We start from the raw sequence: 15,151 nt of genomic DNA on the forward strand, positions 1-15,151 counted from the left end.
CGGCCTCCTTCCTGCCTCTGGCTCATGCTCCTCTCCAGCCTCTTGGCTGCCCCATCGCCTCCCGTTGCCACGTCAGCGCATGTTGCGCCAGCCTCTTCCAGGGTTTAATGAGGCCAAAACAGCTCCAGCGAAGCTCATGCCTGCTTTCTATTTTTGTTTCCACTCTCGGCGATGAATAAGCCACTGGGGGCTGTTTTTGAAAGGGAAGGGAAGTCTGCTGTGTGTGTGTGTTGAGAAGTTTGAGGAATGTGACCCCAAGAAAGAGACTGGCTCTGAACTGGAGCTGGGAGTCTCTGGGAGTCTTGTCTCCTTTCTTCCCAGCTGCCAAGAAGAGAGAGGAGAACATCCACCCCGAGGGTCATCCAGGACTCGCTGCTCTCCAGGACCAGAAATTGGCAGCCACAGGGAGCTCCCTTGTTCACAGGGACTCTTGGCACGCGGAGCCCGTGTTGGGAGACGAGGCCCTCGTCTGGTCCAGGGACAACCCCCTTGCTGGCGAGAGCAAGCCGGTCTTTTGGGTGGGGGGTTTGCTCCGGAAGCGGGTGGGGCTGGCTGTCAGAATTCAGGGGCAGAAGGGGAGAAGGACGGGTCTCTCTCTCTCACACATCCAGATTTGGACAGCCTTGCGACCATCCTCCCACTTCCAGCTTGTTCCAGCAGGGCTGATTCCTCCAATTTGTCCTCCCCCCCTGCTGTTCTCCCCTCCAGCCCATGGAGGGGGGGGGGACCAGATGACCCTTTGGGTCTTTTCCAACTCTACAGGGTTGCATTTTAACTCTCTCGCATCACTCTGCTGGAAGATGAAGGGGGAGAATGAGGCCACCTGGATCCGCACTCTGGTTTATACTACATTTGCTCTTGTAAGCAAAACCCAAGTGCAAAAATGTCCCGACTATTTATTCAGCTGCGGCAATGGAGGCAGAGAGAGATGCAGATGGGAAGACTGGGCCCTTCAGCTGGAGGAGCAAGGGCTGGGCAATGGGACCAGCTGGGCCCTAGAGAGGGGGGGGGGGAGGAGATGCTCTGCTTCCTCTCACAGGGCGGTAGGAAGAAATGCCACCATGAGTTTTAGGAGCAAAAGTTCAACTGGCTGCTGTGAGAAGTGCACAGCAAGCCCTTAGCAAAACGGGGAGCTCAGAACATAGACGAACTGTGGAACTCCCTGCCACAGGAGGCGGTGATGATCACCAACTGAGATGACTTTCCAGGAGGGTTGTGTGGGAATGTTAAGGAAGGTAGGAGAGGATATATTGTTTTGTTATTATCCCTCCTCACTCAATGCTAGTGAGTAAACAGCAGAGCACATTCCCTTTGCAACTTATCGGAAGCAAGCTGATGATTCCTTACATTCCTTTAATTAAGCCATTCAGTCTGGCTTGTCCTGTCTGGATTGTTCCTGGTAAGTTTCTCCTTTTATTTCCCTCTTAAAATAATAACAACACAACACAGTCTTCTTTAAAAATAAGAATAGAGTTTTGTACACATTCAGTTCACAGCAGTAATCTGAAGGCAGGTTTTATCTTGTGGTTAAAGTGAAAAGAAGTCTGAGCTACATCTCAGGCTTTCTGCTTGTGGGCTCCATCCTGTGTGAAGGCTAAGAGCCAGGAGAGTCCAAGAAGAAGAGTGTCAGGGGCCAAGAGGGAGATGGTTAACAAATGAAACTGATCTGTAGAAAATGTAACATGAAAAAAGAGACATACTTTTGTAAACCAAGAAATCTTTAATAAAAATACATTTAAAAAAGAGAGGGAGATGGTTGTGTGGCCAGTCCTTTTACCTGGTCAGCTAGGGTCACACCCACCTACCTGGTCACACACAGGGGAAGGTCGCGCACAAGAAGTCCCCCCTGTCTGGAGCCACATTCCCCTAAGTGTCCACTCTAGGCAACAGGAAAAGGTTGCACTTGACATCCCACAGATTGGACAAGATAATGGCGGAGGAGAAGAGGGCCGTGGGTGGCTACCAGTCATGGTGGCTGTGCTCTTCCTTCAGCCGGAGGCAGGGATGCTTCTGGACACCAGTTGCTGGAAGCCACCAGAGGGGAAAGGTGGTCTTGTGTTGGAATCCTGCTTGCAGGTTCCTCACAGGATGAGACCAGGAGGCTGGACTAGGTGGGCCATTGGCCTGATCCAGCGATCTCTGCTGGGCTTCTTCTAGGCGCTCTGCAGCTTTCTATCAGGCAGCCTCCTCCTCCTTCACAGGAGGGCACTGCCCCCCACCCAGAGAAACTCCATAGAAGGTTACTGTCCTTGCAGAGGAATGGTCCCATAATCTGCAAGATGGACCAGCCCACACATTGGGGTCCTTTGCTCTTCCCTCTCTGTGGGAGCTGGTGCATTGCACAGGACCGGTGGGGCTGGGGGTGCAGGGGCTGCCCCTCTCTCTTTCCTCTCCTCTTCCCAATCTCCTCTTCCGCTGCCCCTCCCATTCCCCTACTCCCTAACCCAGGACCAGCCGTGGTGTTGTGCAAGGTCATGCCCCGAGTTTGCTGTGCACCCACAATTCTCCAGGCGGGGAGCCTGGCACCAAACCAGCAACGGGTTTGAGTGTTGGATTAGGACCAGGGGGAGACCAGGGGATGAACCCCCCCCCCACTCACTGGGTGACTTTGGGTGCCAGTCTCTCTTCCGAACCTACCACACAGGGATGTTGTTTTCCGCCACAGGGGGTGGGGGAGTTAAAGGTCTGATCCATTCACCCACCTCTGAGGCAGACCATACACAATCAGTCTTCAACCATTAGCTCCAGAGCTGCTATTTTCCCCAAGCTAAAAATTTCTTTTTATCGTGACTTGACTTAACTAGAGGGGCCCCTTTAATCTGCATCCCCAGGAAATTTGCCTTTGCCCTCAGAATGTCCGGAACTTCCTTCCCACATTGTAGGAACATCCGAGCAGGAGAGCAGCTCTGGATCCCAGCATCCTGGTCTCACGGTGGCTGCCCAGGTGCCTGTGGGAATCCCACAAGCAGGATTCGAACACAAGATCAATACTCTCCCCTCCTGTGATCCCCAGCAATGGGGATTCAGAAGCATCACTGTCTCAGGCTGTGGAAGCAGAGCATCCCAAGGGTGGCCAGCAGTCATGGACAGCCCTCTCCTCCTCCATGAATTTGTCAAATCCCCATTTAAAGCTGTCCAGGTTGGTGGCCACTGCTGCCTCTTGTGGGAGGGAGTTCCACTGTTTAATTCTCTTCTGCATGAAGAAGGACTTTCTTTTCTATGTCCTGAATCTTCCAACAGCATTCAGCTTCATTGAATGTCTGAGGTTTCTGCTGTTAGGAGAGTGGAAGACTTTTCTCCATGACAGGCATGATTCGCACACACCTCTCCAATTCCAGGGTTCCTTGGATGAAATGAATAATAATAATAATAATAATAATAATAATAATAATAATAATAAGTTTATTATTATTATTGATATCCCACCCATCTGGCTGGGTTTTCCCAGCCACTCTTGGCGGCTCCCAACAGTATATTACAAACACGATAAAACATTAAACATTCAAAACTTCCCTAAACAGGGCTGCCTTCAGATGTCTTCTAAAAGTCAGAGAGCTGTTTCTTTCCTTGACATCTGACGGCAGGGCTTGCTGTCCTTCTGCCGACACCATAATAGTTTCTTGTTCCAACAGGCCTTTGGGGAGCGGAAGGGTTTTGGTTTTTTTTAACACAAATGGCTTTAAAATAGTGCTGTGTTGTTGCCATTATCTATATTTTAAGTGTGTGTGTGTGTGTGTGTGTGTGTGTATTCTCTTTCATTCTAACCCTTTCTACACCTTTTCCAGCTTCACAATATCCTTCTCACAGAATCGTAGAATTGCCATCTCGTCCAATGAACCCCTTGCAGTGCAGGAAGTCCAGCCAGACCAGGACAGGATAGATCTTGCTTAGGGCTGCTAGTCCTTTGGCTCTTTCATGATCTACACCAGGGGGAGGCACCCTAAGGCCCGGGGGCCGGATCTGGCCCAATCGCCTTCTCAATCCGGCCCACGGTCGGTCCAGGAATCAGTGCGTTTTTAAATGAGTAGAATATGCCCTTTTATTTAAAATGCATCTCTGGGTTATTTGTGGGGCATAGGAATTTGTTTGTGTGTTTTTTCAAAATATAGTCTGGCCCCCACAAGGTCTGAGGGATGGTGGACTGGCCCCCAGCTGAAAAAGGTTGCTGACCCCTGACCTGAACCTTTCACCTGTTCACCTACTTCCAAACTTCTGCTCACAGACACACTTCCAGCCCCTTCCCAGAGGACCACCATTCCTGGGACGCTATGGGAGTTGTTGCTGTTGTTAATAACTACATCAACAGCCACACAAGTCCTGGGTGTGGCTATGGGTACAAAGTCACCCTCAGAAGAGCAAACAACACTCAAACTGATGCACATCCAATGAAGAGTGGAAGATTGGGTTGTGGTTGTTTTTATTTTGATTATGTATTTTGTGGTTTTATATTCTGATTTTATTATGAGACCTGCAGGTATAGCAATATAAACTAGAAGAAGAAGAAGAGGAGGAGAAGGAGGAGGAGGAGGAGGAGGAGGAAGAGGAGGAGGAGGAGGAGGAGGAGAAAGGACTTTTCCATGCAGGACTTAGTTAACCTATGGAACTCCCTCCCACCAGAGGCAGGGGGGGCACTAACCTAGATGGCTTGAAAAGAGGATTGGGCAAATTCATGGGAGGTTAAAGGCTCTCTGTGGCCCCCGGTCCCAATGGCTGCGCTTGTCTCCTCAGCTGGCAGCAGCGAAGCTTCTGAGACGGCGGGAGAGGAGAGCTGCTCTCCTGCCTGAATCCTGTTTATGGGTTTCCCATTGAGGCCTCTGCTTGGCCTCTGGGAGAACAGGATGCTGGACTGGGGTGGACGCTGGGCCTGATCCAGCAGCAGCCTCTTTGTCCGTCCTTCTCTCTTTGAGGGTGGCCTGTGGTCAGGGCTGCGCTGCCCATTTCAGCTGGGTGGGGAGGGTCTGCCAGGATCAGGCCGGTGGCCCCTCGCCGCCTCCTCTCTCTCTCTCTCTCCCAGAGCTGGTCCCTCGACTTCATCCCTCTTGGCTCTTAAGCGAAGGCGGCCCTCGGGGGGGGGGGGAGGAGATCAAGGAGGGCGTCCCGGAGCCCAGCAGGCGGGGTGTGGGGCTCAGGGAGGCGGCAGCCCCCTCCTCAGTCGCTCCCAGCCAGCCAGCCCCCAAACGCCCACTCTCCTCCTCCTCCTCCTCCTCCCCCCGTCCTTCTCTTTCTGTTCCAGAAAGGCGAATTCAGGAACCTGTGACGCTTCCCCCCTTTGCTGATTCATTGGTTTGGGGAGTTTAAATACAGGGAGGAGAGCGCCAGAGAGCCGGAGAAGCAGCCCCAGCCCGGGACGGGGAGCGCATCCTGCTCAGCCTCTGCGGCCGCCTGAGGAACCACCGCCGGACTCCGCCCTCCTCCCTCCTCCAGCAGGTAAGTGTCGCCTCCCCTCCGTAAGGGGAGCTGCTGCCTCCTCAGCCCCCGCGGGGAAGGGGACTATCCCCAGATGGAACCTGCTGGATTCTGTAGCTGCGACTCCTGCAGCATCGCAGGGGGTTGGACTGGATGACCCCTGGGGACCCCTACCCGCTCTGCCATTCCACTCTGCACCTGGCAAATGGAAGGGGCGCAAGGAGAAGCGAAAGGGCCGGGAATATCCGCGGAACTCTAGGCGGCTGCAGCCGCGGGTCTGAATCCTCGGAGCGCCCTCAGGCAGCGAAATTCCTGTCTGCAGCGCTGCTTCTCCCGCGTCTGGGATGCTCCCTTCCCAAGGGAGAGCCGCTGCCTTTTGAAGTTTTCCTCCCCGGGGAGGGCTCGGCTCGCTTTGCAAGCCCTTTCTCTGTAAACAAGGCTCTTCTGCAGGGAAAACCGTTTCCAGATGTGCCAGGGAAAGGGAGCCTGTGGTGGCGGGGGGGGGGAGCCGGGGGGGCTGACTCTGCAGAGATTCCTTCCTCCTGAAGCCACTGTTTGCTCTGGCAGAGGAGCCGCGGAGCAGGAGTGGGCAGCAGCAAGTGCCCCCCATTTCCGCCCCCTTCTTCTCGCTCTGGGGCGGCGTGGGCGACGTGCAGGATCCCACCCGGACAGGATGCCGTGGAGTTGGAGGAGGTTCAGAAAGGAGGGCAGTGGGGATGGAGCAACTCCCCGAGGAAGAAAGGGGCAGAGGCTGGAGGTGTTTAGGAAAAGTGAGCGAAAGAGGAGGCAACAGAATCATGCAATCGTAGAGTTCGAAGGGCCCACCAGGGTCATCTAGTCCAACCCCCTGCGATGCAGGAATCTCGAACCCACGACCCTGAGATTAAGAGCCCCATGCTCCACCAACTGAGCTATCGCCGTTGAAGTTTGTAAAACGTTGCCTGGCAAGGAGGAAGCGGATAGAGAGAAGTTTTTCTCCGACCCTCATAACACGAGAAACTCCCCTGGAAGCTGGAAGATTCAGGATAGATAGAAGGAAGCACAGAGTTAAACCGTGGAACTCCCTCCCACAGGAGGCAGGGATGGCCACCAACCGAGGTGGTTTTAAAAGAGGATGAGACAAGTTCCCGAGGTTGCATTGCAGGGGTTGGACTAGATGACCCTGGAGGGCCCTTCCAGCTGTGGTCCATGGCGGAGGAGAAGGCTAGCCTTGGCTGCCAGCCACAAGGGCCAGGCTCCTGCTTCTGAACAGCAGCTGCTGGGAGCTCTTGGGCCCGGATCCTGCTTGTGGGCTCCACTTTGGGGCAGAGAATCCTAGAAAGGGTGAGTCGGAAGGGACCCCAAGGGCCATCTAGTCCAACCCCCTGCCAAGCAGGAATGGGTGTCCATTGGGGGAACAGGATGCTGGTGGTTCTCCCATTCATATGCCTCTCTAACCACTTGGAAAGCACTTCAAGGTGCGGGGGGGGGGGGCGCAACAGTCCAGAAAAGGCACTTCCAGGTCAAGACGCCCCTCCATTCACTCTCCAACTTGGGTCTCCAAATGTTGGACCACAACTCCCATCATCCCTAGCTAGTGGTCAGGAATGATGGGGGTTGTAGTCTAGCAACAGCTGGGGACTCAAGTTGGAGATACACTGCCCCACACCCTTGGTCCAGAAGAGGAAGGGAGGGGAGGTCCTTGGCGCTGCAGCCCCTGTGGGGAAACTGCAGCTGCCCCGCCTGGCAAGCTGAGCTGCCCCAGGGCAGAGAGAAAAGGCTGGGGCCACAGGCGCCTGCAAGTGGGGTGGGGGCCACACCAGCAGGCAGCGGCCCCACCCACTGCAATGCCTCCTGTGGCACCAGCTGCACCCGCCAGGCTGTCTGCCAGCCCAAGAGGATCCTGCATGCGTTTCTTTCCAAGCTGGCAGGCGGCCACATAAAACTGTCGGCTTTGGCCTGGCTGAGTTTGCAGCCCTTCCTTCTGACGAGCGGCTGCCTTGAAATGGTCTCTTGCAAGGAGAAAAGCGCTGCTGCTGCCGCCCCCCCCCCCCAGCATGAGAGCCCTTCGCAGAATTGCAGAGTAGGGTGCCTCAGTGGAAGGCCTGCAAGTGGGATTCGAATGCAAGAGCAACCCTCTCCCCTCCTGAGGTTTCCAGCAACTGGGATTCAGAAGCATCGCTGCCTCTGACCGTGGAGACAGAGCAGAGCCGTCCTGGCTGGGAGCCCTTGGCAGCCTCCTCTTCCTCCTCCATGAATTTCTCTAATCCTTTTGTAAAGCCATCTAGGTTTGCAGGCACCACTGCGTCCTGCAGCAGGGAGTTCCAGAGGTTAACTGGGTGCTGTGTGAGGGAGCCCTTCCTTTTAGCTGTCCTGAAATCTTCCAACATTCAACTTCCTTGGCTGCCCATGAATTCTAGCATTGAGGAAAACTCTCCTTTCCGTCTTTTCTTTTTTAAAAGTCCCAGGTGCTGCAATCTTTTTTCACAGGGGCTTCACCTCCTTGATCATTGTGGCTGCTCTTTTCTGAACCTTCCCCGTGTTTGCGATATCCTTTCTGAGGTGAGGCAACCAGAACCGTACACCATATTTACCCTGCCCTTCCCAGCTCTCTCCTGCAGGCCTGGGGCTGGCTGGCTACTGCTGGTGCTCCTGTGATGGGGTCTCCCTGGCATCATGCGCTACTCCTGGCCAGTGAAGATGAGCTCCTGGGCCCTGAACGTAGAGCGGCAGCCCATGCGCTTGCCAAGGCGCAGCACTCAGTGCCGCTTCCAGAGCATGCCTTGGCTGTGTGCAATTACTGCAGCCACAAAGCCTTCTCTGACCACCAGCCTCGTTCAGAGTTTCCAGCCAGGAGCCTCACCAGCGAATATTATTCCGCTCCGAGCCCTCAAGCGCGCCAGACGCTCTGGGGAACATTTCGGCCTCAGGCGCTAATGAGGAGCACATTCAGGCCCCACCAAGGGAGGCAGCCTCGTAATTTTCTCATCTTGGAAGCGCTGAGCTCTGCTGGACTTCCTGGCGGATCATTTGTGGAAATGTCCAGGGTGCAGGAGAGGATATATTGTTTATTAATATCCTTCCTTGCACTTGCAAGTTCCTTTACTTAGTAGAGTTTACATTCCCCTTTTTACATGCACAGCAGATAGCTGGCCGCAGGCTCGTGTGAGTCTCTCACTACTATACAATTCAGTCTGTCTCAGATTGAATTGCACGTTCCTGGTAAGTTCCCTTTAATCCCTCTTAAAAAGAATAAAGACACGACAATCTAAGTCAATAAAAGAAGTTTACTCACATCAGTTCACAGTTGGATTCCTGAAGACAGACTTAGTTACAAATATGTACATGTGGATCTACCCCATATGGGGGAATAATCCCAGTGCTTCTGCTAGCTGAGAGCATAGCAGTCCCAAGCTAAAAAGCTGGTCCTACAAAGAAGGAAGTCAAAAAGAGAGAGAGTGCTGCGTGACTCGTTCTTTTATTACCTGGACAGGTAAGGTCACGCCCACCTTTTATCACATGCAAAAGGAAGGGTGCTCTAGCCAGGAGGAACAGGAAGTTTTGACTGGCTGGACCAACATCGCCTTGCATGTCCACTCTAGGAAAACAAGGAATGTTGTATTTGACTTCTCCCAGTGGGTTACATCTTTGCCTCTGGCACCAAGGAAGGCTGAAGCAGTGCTGGGCGGATGGAGGTCTTCCACTCTGCCCTAAGGCACCACAATGGTGGGCTCTCCGCCCCGGGAGGTTTTTAAGCAGGGGCCAAACCTGTCAGGGATTCTGTAGCTGCAACTCCTGCCTTGCAGGGGGTTGGACTAGATGACCCCTGGGGGTGCCTTCCAGCCCTATGATTCTGAGATTCTATGACAATGCCTGTTGGCAATGGGCTGGCTGGCATCTCTGCACTTTCTTTCCCCATGATTCCCCCCCCCCCTCTTTACCACTGAATCAGAGCCACTGGCAACCCACAGAAAACATATAAATTGTCATTTGTTGCACCCCAGCTCTGAAGGGCAGGTTTCCACAGGGAAAACTCAGGGAAAACAAAGGGGGCTTGGACACGGATCTGCAAAGTTCAGGCCTGTGCCTGGAAAGCGTGGGACAAAAGCTACATGTGGATGAGCCCACAATTTTCCTCCCTCGCAACAACCCTGTGAGGGAGGTTAGGCAGAGAGGAAGCGACTGGCCTGGGGTCACGCCCAGTGAGCTTCATGGCCCAGTGGGGGATTTGAACACAGGTCTCTCCCTGGTCCTGGTGTGAGACTGTCACCACCACCGCTCTCTGGCTCTCAGATCCAGGCCCAGGGAGGGGGAAGGGGCCTTTTCCGGGGGGGGGGGGGGGGAAGAGTTCAGTGGCAGCAGCTCCGCCCGGCTGCTCTGAAGCGTGTGGACTGCAGGATTTCTTGCCCATTTCCTTTCCTTACTCTTTTATCAGCGTTTTTCCTTTCCAAAACCCCTCTGCAAAAGCCCATAAGCAGGATTTGAGTGCAAGAGGAATTCTCTCCCCTCGCAACACCCAGCAACTGGGACTCAGAAGCATCTCTGCCTCTTGACAGGGGAGGGCAGAGCAGAGCCCCCCTGGCTAGGAGCCCCCCATAGCCCTCTCCTCCTTAGTGAATTTCCTCAGTCCTCTTTTACAGCCATCCAAGTTGGCGGCCATCACTCCCTCCTGTGGCAAGGAGTTCCACAAGTTCCTCTCTGCACTGCATGAAGTAGGGACTTTCCTTCATCTGCCCTGAATCTTCCAGCATTCAGCTTCCGTGGATGTCCAGGAGTTCTTGTGTGGGGAGAGAGGGAGAGGGGCTAGGGGACCCCCCGCATCTCCTTTCTGCACTGTCCTCTGCTCTTTCCATGAATTAATACGCCTGAGCTGTCCCTTTCCAACCACTGGCCAAGAGTGCCTGTTTGAGTTCTCCATTTCAAAGGCCTTGAGGAGCTGGAGCCAGTTCTAATTGCTACCGAATGCAGGAATTAATCTTTGCTCCACCCCCCCCCCCAGCACCCCACCCCTGCCCTGCTTGCTGTTCTTTTGAGTGGTGGCCGACGCAGCTGGGCCACGCTGGAGACGGTGGTGGGCTTACGATGCCACACCAAGACTTGCCTGGGACGTTATGGGGAGAAAAGGCACTGCTTATCCTGGGGAACAACCACCTGCCACTAGATGTGGTGAGGGCCGCTGGGCTAGAGGGTTTGCAAGCGATGGTGCCGTCCTGTTGACCTTGCGGCCCATCCAGCTGGGTCCTCTGACCGTGACAACAGAGCCGTCCAAGACAAAGCTGCGTTGGCCTGGCCAGGCATGTCCAAAGTCCGTTTTGGGGACCGTTTTTTATCCGGCTCCTTTGGCAGTTTATGTATTGGTGTCAATGTTGTGGGGAAATGCCCCAAAGCTCAACAAATTCAAGCCTAAAAACAAAGCTCAACAGCTTCAACCCTAAAAAAAAGCTCAAATAATATCGTAATAAATAATATCGGGGGGAAAGGTTGGCCCTCATGCATGCTCACTTCATCAATTCTGGCCCTCTTTGGAAAAGTTTGGGCACGCCTGCCTTATGTCCTTCTGCTCTTAACGCCTGACCTGTCTTTTGCCCGCAGGCCCCATGGATCCCAGAGGCCGTGCCCCTCTTCTGCTGCTGGCGGGCTGCCTGGCGCTGGCCCTGGCGTGGGCTCAATGCCCCGAGGAGTGCGCCTGCTCCCGGACGGCGCAGGTGGAGTGCTCGGGACCCCACATCTCGGCCATGCCCGGCCCCCTGCCCGCCAACGCCATGAGCCTGCAGGTGATTGGCACCCAGCTGACGGAACTGGGGGCGGGGGCCTTTGGCAACGCCTCTCTGCTCATCGCCCTGCGGATGGAGAAGAACAGCCTGGCGCGCCTGGACCCGGACACCTTCCGGGGCTTGCTCTCCCTCCGCTACCTGAGCCTCTCCAGCAACCGCCTCCAGGAGCTGCCCGCCGGCGTCTTCCGCAGCCTGGACAAACTGGAGTCGCTGCTGCTCTCGGGGAACCAGCTCCTGCGCCTTCACCCGGCGCACTTCAGCCGCCTGGGCACCCTCAAGGAACTCCAGCTGCATGGCAACAGCCTGGCGTCCGTCCCTCCGGGGGCCTTTGACCACCTGCCCTCCCTGCTCAAGCTCAACCTGGCCAAGAACCGCCTCTCCCGCCTCCCGCCCGCCCTCTTCGCCCACCTGGGCCGCCTGCAGGTGCTGCGCCTCTACGAGAACCAGCTGGCCGACGTGGCCCCCCGCGCCTTCGCCGCCCTCCCGGACCTGCAGGAGCTGGGCTTGCACCAGAACCGGATCCGGCGCCTCCCCGACGGGCTCCTCTCGGCCAACCGCCGGCTGCAGAAGCTCCACCTGTCCAACAACCGCCTGGAGTCCCTCCCGCGGGGGCTGCTCCTGGAGCTTCCGGAGCTCTCCCGCCTCTCACTCTTCGGCAACGCGCTCCAGGAGCTCCTGCCGGCCACTTTTGGCCCCATGCCGCGGCTGAAGGAGCTGTGGCTCTACGACAACCAGCTGGCCCAGCTGCCCGCCGGGGTCTTTGCCAACCTGACGGAGCTGCAGCTGCTGGTGCTGAGCAGGAACCGCCTGCGCTCCGTCTCCCCGCTGGCCTTTGAGGGGCTGGGGGAGCTGCTGGAGGTCTCCCTGCACACCAACCAGCTCCGCACCCTCGACGGGGAGATGTTCCGGGGTCTGGGCAAGCTGCAGAACGTCTCCCTGCAGAACAACCGGCTCGCCTCCCTGCCAGAGCGCCTCTTCCGCAGCACGCCCCACCTGGTGAACCTGCAGCTGCAGAACAACTCCCTGGAGAGCCTCCCGGCGGGCATCTTCGAGCAGCTGCCCCACCTGAGGGAGGTCAAGGTGCACGACAACCCCTGGCGTTGCGACGACGCCCTGCTGGCCCTCGGGCGCTGGCTGAGGGAGAACGGTGCCCGCCTGGGGGGCAGCCGCCCTGTCTGCGCCTGGCCTCCCCCCTTGCAGGGGCAGCCTGTTGCCGAACTGGAGGAGGAGCACTTTGGTCCGGCCCAGAGCCCAGAGGCCACCGAGGGGCCCACGATGGCCACCTCGGGCCAGGCGGAGGTCCCTGACCAGGACACGAGCCCAGAGACCGTGATGCCCACGCGTGCCCAGCCGCCCCTGGACCACGAAGGCGGCAGCGCAGAGGCAGAGCAGGAGTTTTCCACGGCAGCCCCCAGGGTGCTCACCCCGGGCGTTGCGCCGGCCGAGGGGGGCATCTGGGGCTTGACGCGCACCCAGACGGGGGTGGTGGTCACCTGCCTGGTGGTGGGCTCTGCCTTGCTCCTGGGGACGCTGCTGGCGGCGGCTGTCTACGGGTACAGGAGGAAGGCCCGCCGGGACCTCGCCAAGGCATAGAAGGGCGCTCAGGAGAGCTGGCCAACCAGACTGATGGATGGGGTCAGGGGGGAGGGCAGTGGGGCGGGGGGGGGGAGATGCTGGGCTCTGTATCCCTTTCCCCAGATGTGCCACCCTCCCTCGGGCACAACGGGCACCCTCCCACCTGCTCACGCACATGCCCTTCTGAAGCAAGGGGCCGATGGATGAGTCAGAGAATTGGAAGGGGCCCCCAAAGGTCATCTAGCCCAACCCCTTGCAACGAAGGAATCTCTTCCATAGATCCACTCATGTGCAGACTAGCTGGGCAGGATGAGGCCCTTGTCTGTCCTGCTCCGCCAGGTGCTCTGCATCCCGTGGTCATTCAGCCATGCGGGCAACCCTCCGTGGCTGGAGAGCGGGGCTGCTCTTTGGGCGACGGGGGGGATGTGGGCAGCTTTGCTGTCCCTGCTCTTCGGGAGAGGCAGCGGTGGCGTAGTGGTTAGAGCGCTGGACTAGGAACCCGGGAGAGTCCAGGGTTTGAATCGCCTCTCGGCCATGTGATGCTCCCCTTGGGGGCCAGTCTCTGCCTCTCAGCCTAGACTGCCTTGCAGGGCTGTTGTGAGGAGAACCACACTCACTCGCTGGAGCTCCTTGGAGCAAAAGGTGCTATATAAATGCCATGAAATATATGAAATGTAACGGGTGACACCCCCTCAGAGGAGAGAAGGAGACCTGGCTCCTGGGCCTGCCTTCTGTGGGCCACTGGCCTGGGCGGAGGCACATGCTGCTTCTGCTGAGGGAGGGTCCTCAGTCCCTGGGGGGCAGGGGAAGCTCAGGGGCCGGTGGGGGTTGCAGCGGGGGGAGGGGAGGCCCCTGCTGGGAAGCCAGACTGGGATCCCTGCAAAGTCAGGGGGCAAAAGAAGCCAGGCTGCTGCTCTCCATCTAGCTCAATGCTGGCAACACTGGCCTGCAGCATCTCCCTAGGCTGGGGTTCGAATCCTGCCTGTGGGTTTCCCATGGGGCATCCGGTTGGCCACTGTGAAGGAAGGATGCTGGACCTGCTTTGGCTGCTCCAGCCGCCTCCTCTGATCTTATAGAACCTCCCTGTCCAGAGGCAGTCTATCTCCCTTCCCAGGTTCTTTGGGGCAGTCAGCCACTGGAGGACGGCCGCCACTCCTTTCTCTGTAGATGAAATACTCCGGACAGATTCACTTTGGGGGCGTCAAATTCCTTGGAGAAAGAACTCTCTTTCGAAGCCACTCTGTTTGTGGAATGCTCAATAAAAAACACACGTGGTTACGGTTTTAGCCCCGGCTACGTTTTGTGAACTTTGGGTGGGCTTGAGGGATCCCTGCACATCTAGATCAAGGGAAGTAATAGTGCCACTGTATTCTGCTCTGGTCAGACCTCACCTGGAGTACTGTGTCCAGTTCTGGGCACCACAATTCAAGAAGGACACTGACAAACTGGAACGTGTCCAGAGGAGGGCAACCAAAATGGTCAAAGGCCTGGAAACGATGCCTTATGAGGAACGGCTAAGGGAGCTGGGCATGTTTAGCCTGGAGAAGAGGAGGTTAAGGGGTGATATGATAGCCATGTTCAAATATATAAAAGGATGTCCCATAGAGGAGGGAGAAAGGTTGTTTTCTGCTGCTCCAGAGAAGCGGACACGGAGCAATGGATCCAAACTACAAGAAAGAAGATTCCACCTAAACATTAGGAAGAACTTCCTGACAGTAATAGCTGTTCGACAGTGGAATTTGCTGCCAAGGAGTGTGGTGGAGTCTCCTACTTTGGAGGTCTTTAAGCAGAGGCTTGACAGCCATATGTCAGGAGTGCTCTGATGGTGTTTCCTGCTTGGCAGGGGGTTGGACTCGATGGCCCTTGTGGTCTCTTCCAACTCTATGATTCTATGATTCTATGATTCACTTCTCTTCCCCTGAAATCAAACACCCTGATTGGGGGGGGGGGGGGGAAGAGTGTTGCACCCAGTGACTCTCAGGCCAGGAGGATATTTTTAGGTCTGCTTCTGACATCAGTGTACATATGGTGGTGAATTGGGTACAACAGCCCTGCAGTGTAGGCCACTGATAATTTTGCAGGTTGGAGGCGGGGCTGAGGCTGGTATGCATTTCCAGGCTGAAACTCACGATATATAAACTGCTTCTCAGGCAGCCGTGAAGTTCAGGGTCCTTCAATTGCCCCCTCCTGACCCAAATCTCAGAGTGGATCTGCCCCATACATTTAAAGCACATCCAGCACACACAGAATTGAATGATAGAATTGTGGAGTTGGAAGGGACCCCCAAAGGACATCCAGTCCAGCCCCCAGTTCAAGCATCCAAGCCAGCGCCAAACCTCCAAGGAAGGAGAATGCCCACCTCCTGAGTCCTTTCCAATGCTGGGTCTCCTTTCTGGTTACTTGAATCTGTGGATTTG

General features: G+C 56.1%; 1 protein-coding gene across 1 annotated transcript; it reads left to right on the top strand.

The window, feature by feature from the left end:
* Window positions 1–7,841: 7,841 nt before the first annotated feature.
* On the top strand, window positions 7,842–12,807 carry LRRC15 (leucine rich repeat containing 15). The gene is made up of 2 exons (XM_081190318.1): window positions 7,842–7,947; window positions 10,978–12,807. Exon 2 carries the CDS (start codon window positions 10,983–10,985, stop codon window positions 12,750–12,752), a length of 1,770 nt encoding a protein of 589 aa, XP_081046444.1. The 5' UTR covers window positions 7,842–7,947; window positions 10,978–10,982; the 3' UTR covers window positions 12,753–12,807.
* The last annotated feature ends 2,344 nt before the right edge of the window (window positions 12,808–15,151 follow it).

Source organism: Podarcis bocagei (assembly GCF_964188305.1).
Source record: "Podarcis bocagei genome assembly, chromosome: 4".
Classification (NCBI taxonomy): Eukaryota; Metazoa; Chordata; class Lepidosauria; order Squamata; family Lacertidae; genus Podarcis; species Podarcis bocagei.

Coding starts and splice junctions, on each gene's coding strand:
- LRRC15 (XM_081190318.1), top strand. CDS start 10,983: ATGGATCCCAGAGGCCGTGCCCCTCTTCTGCTGCTGGCGGGCTGCCTG.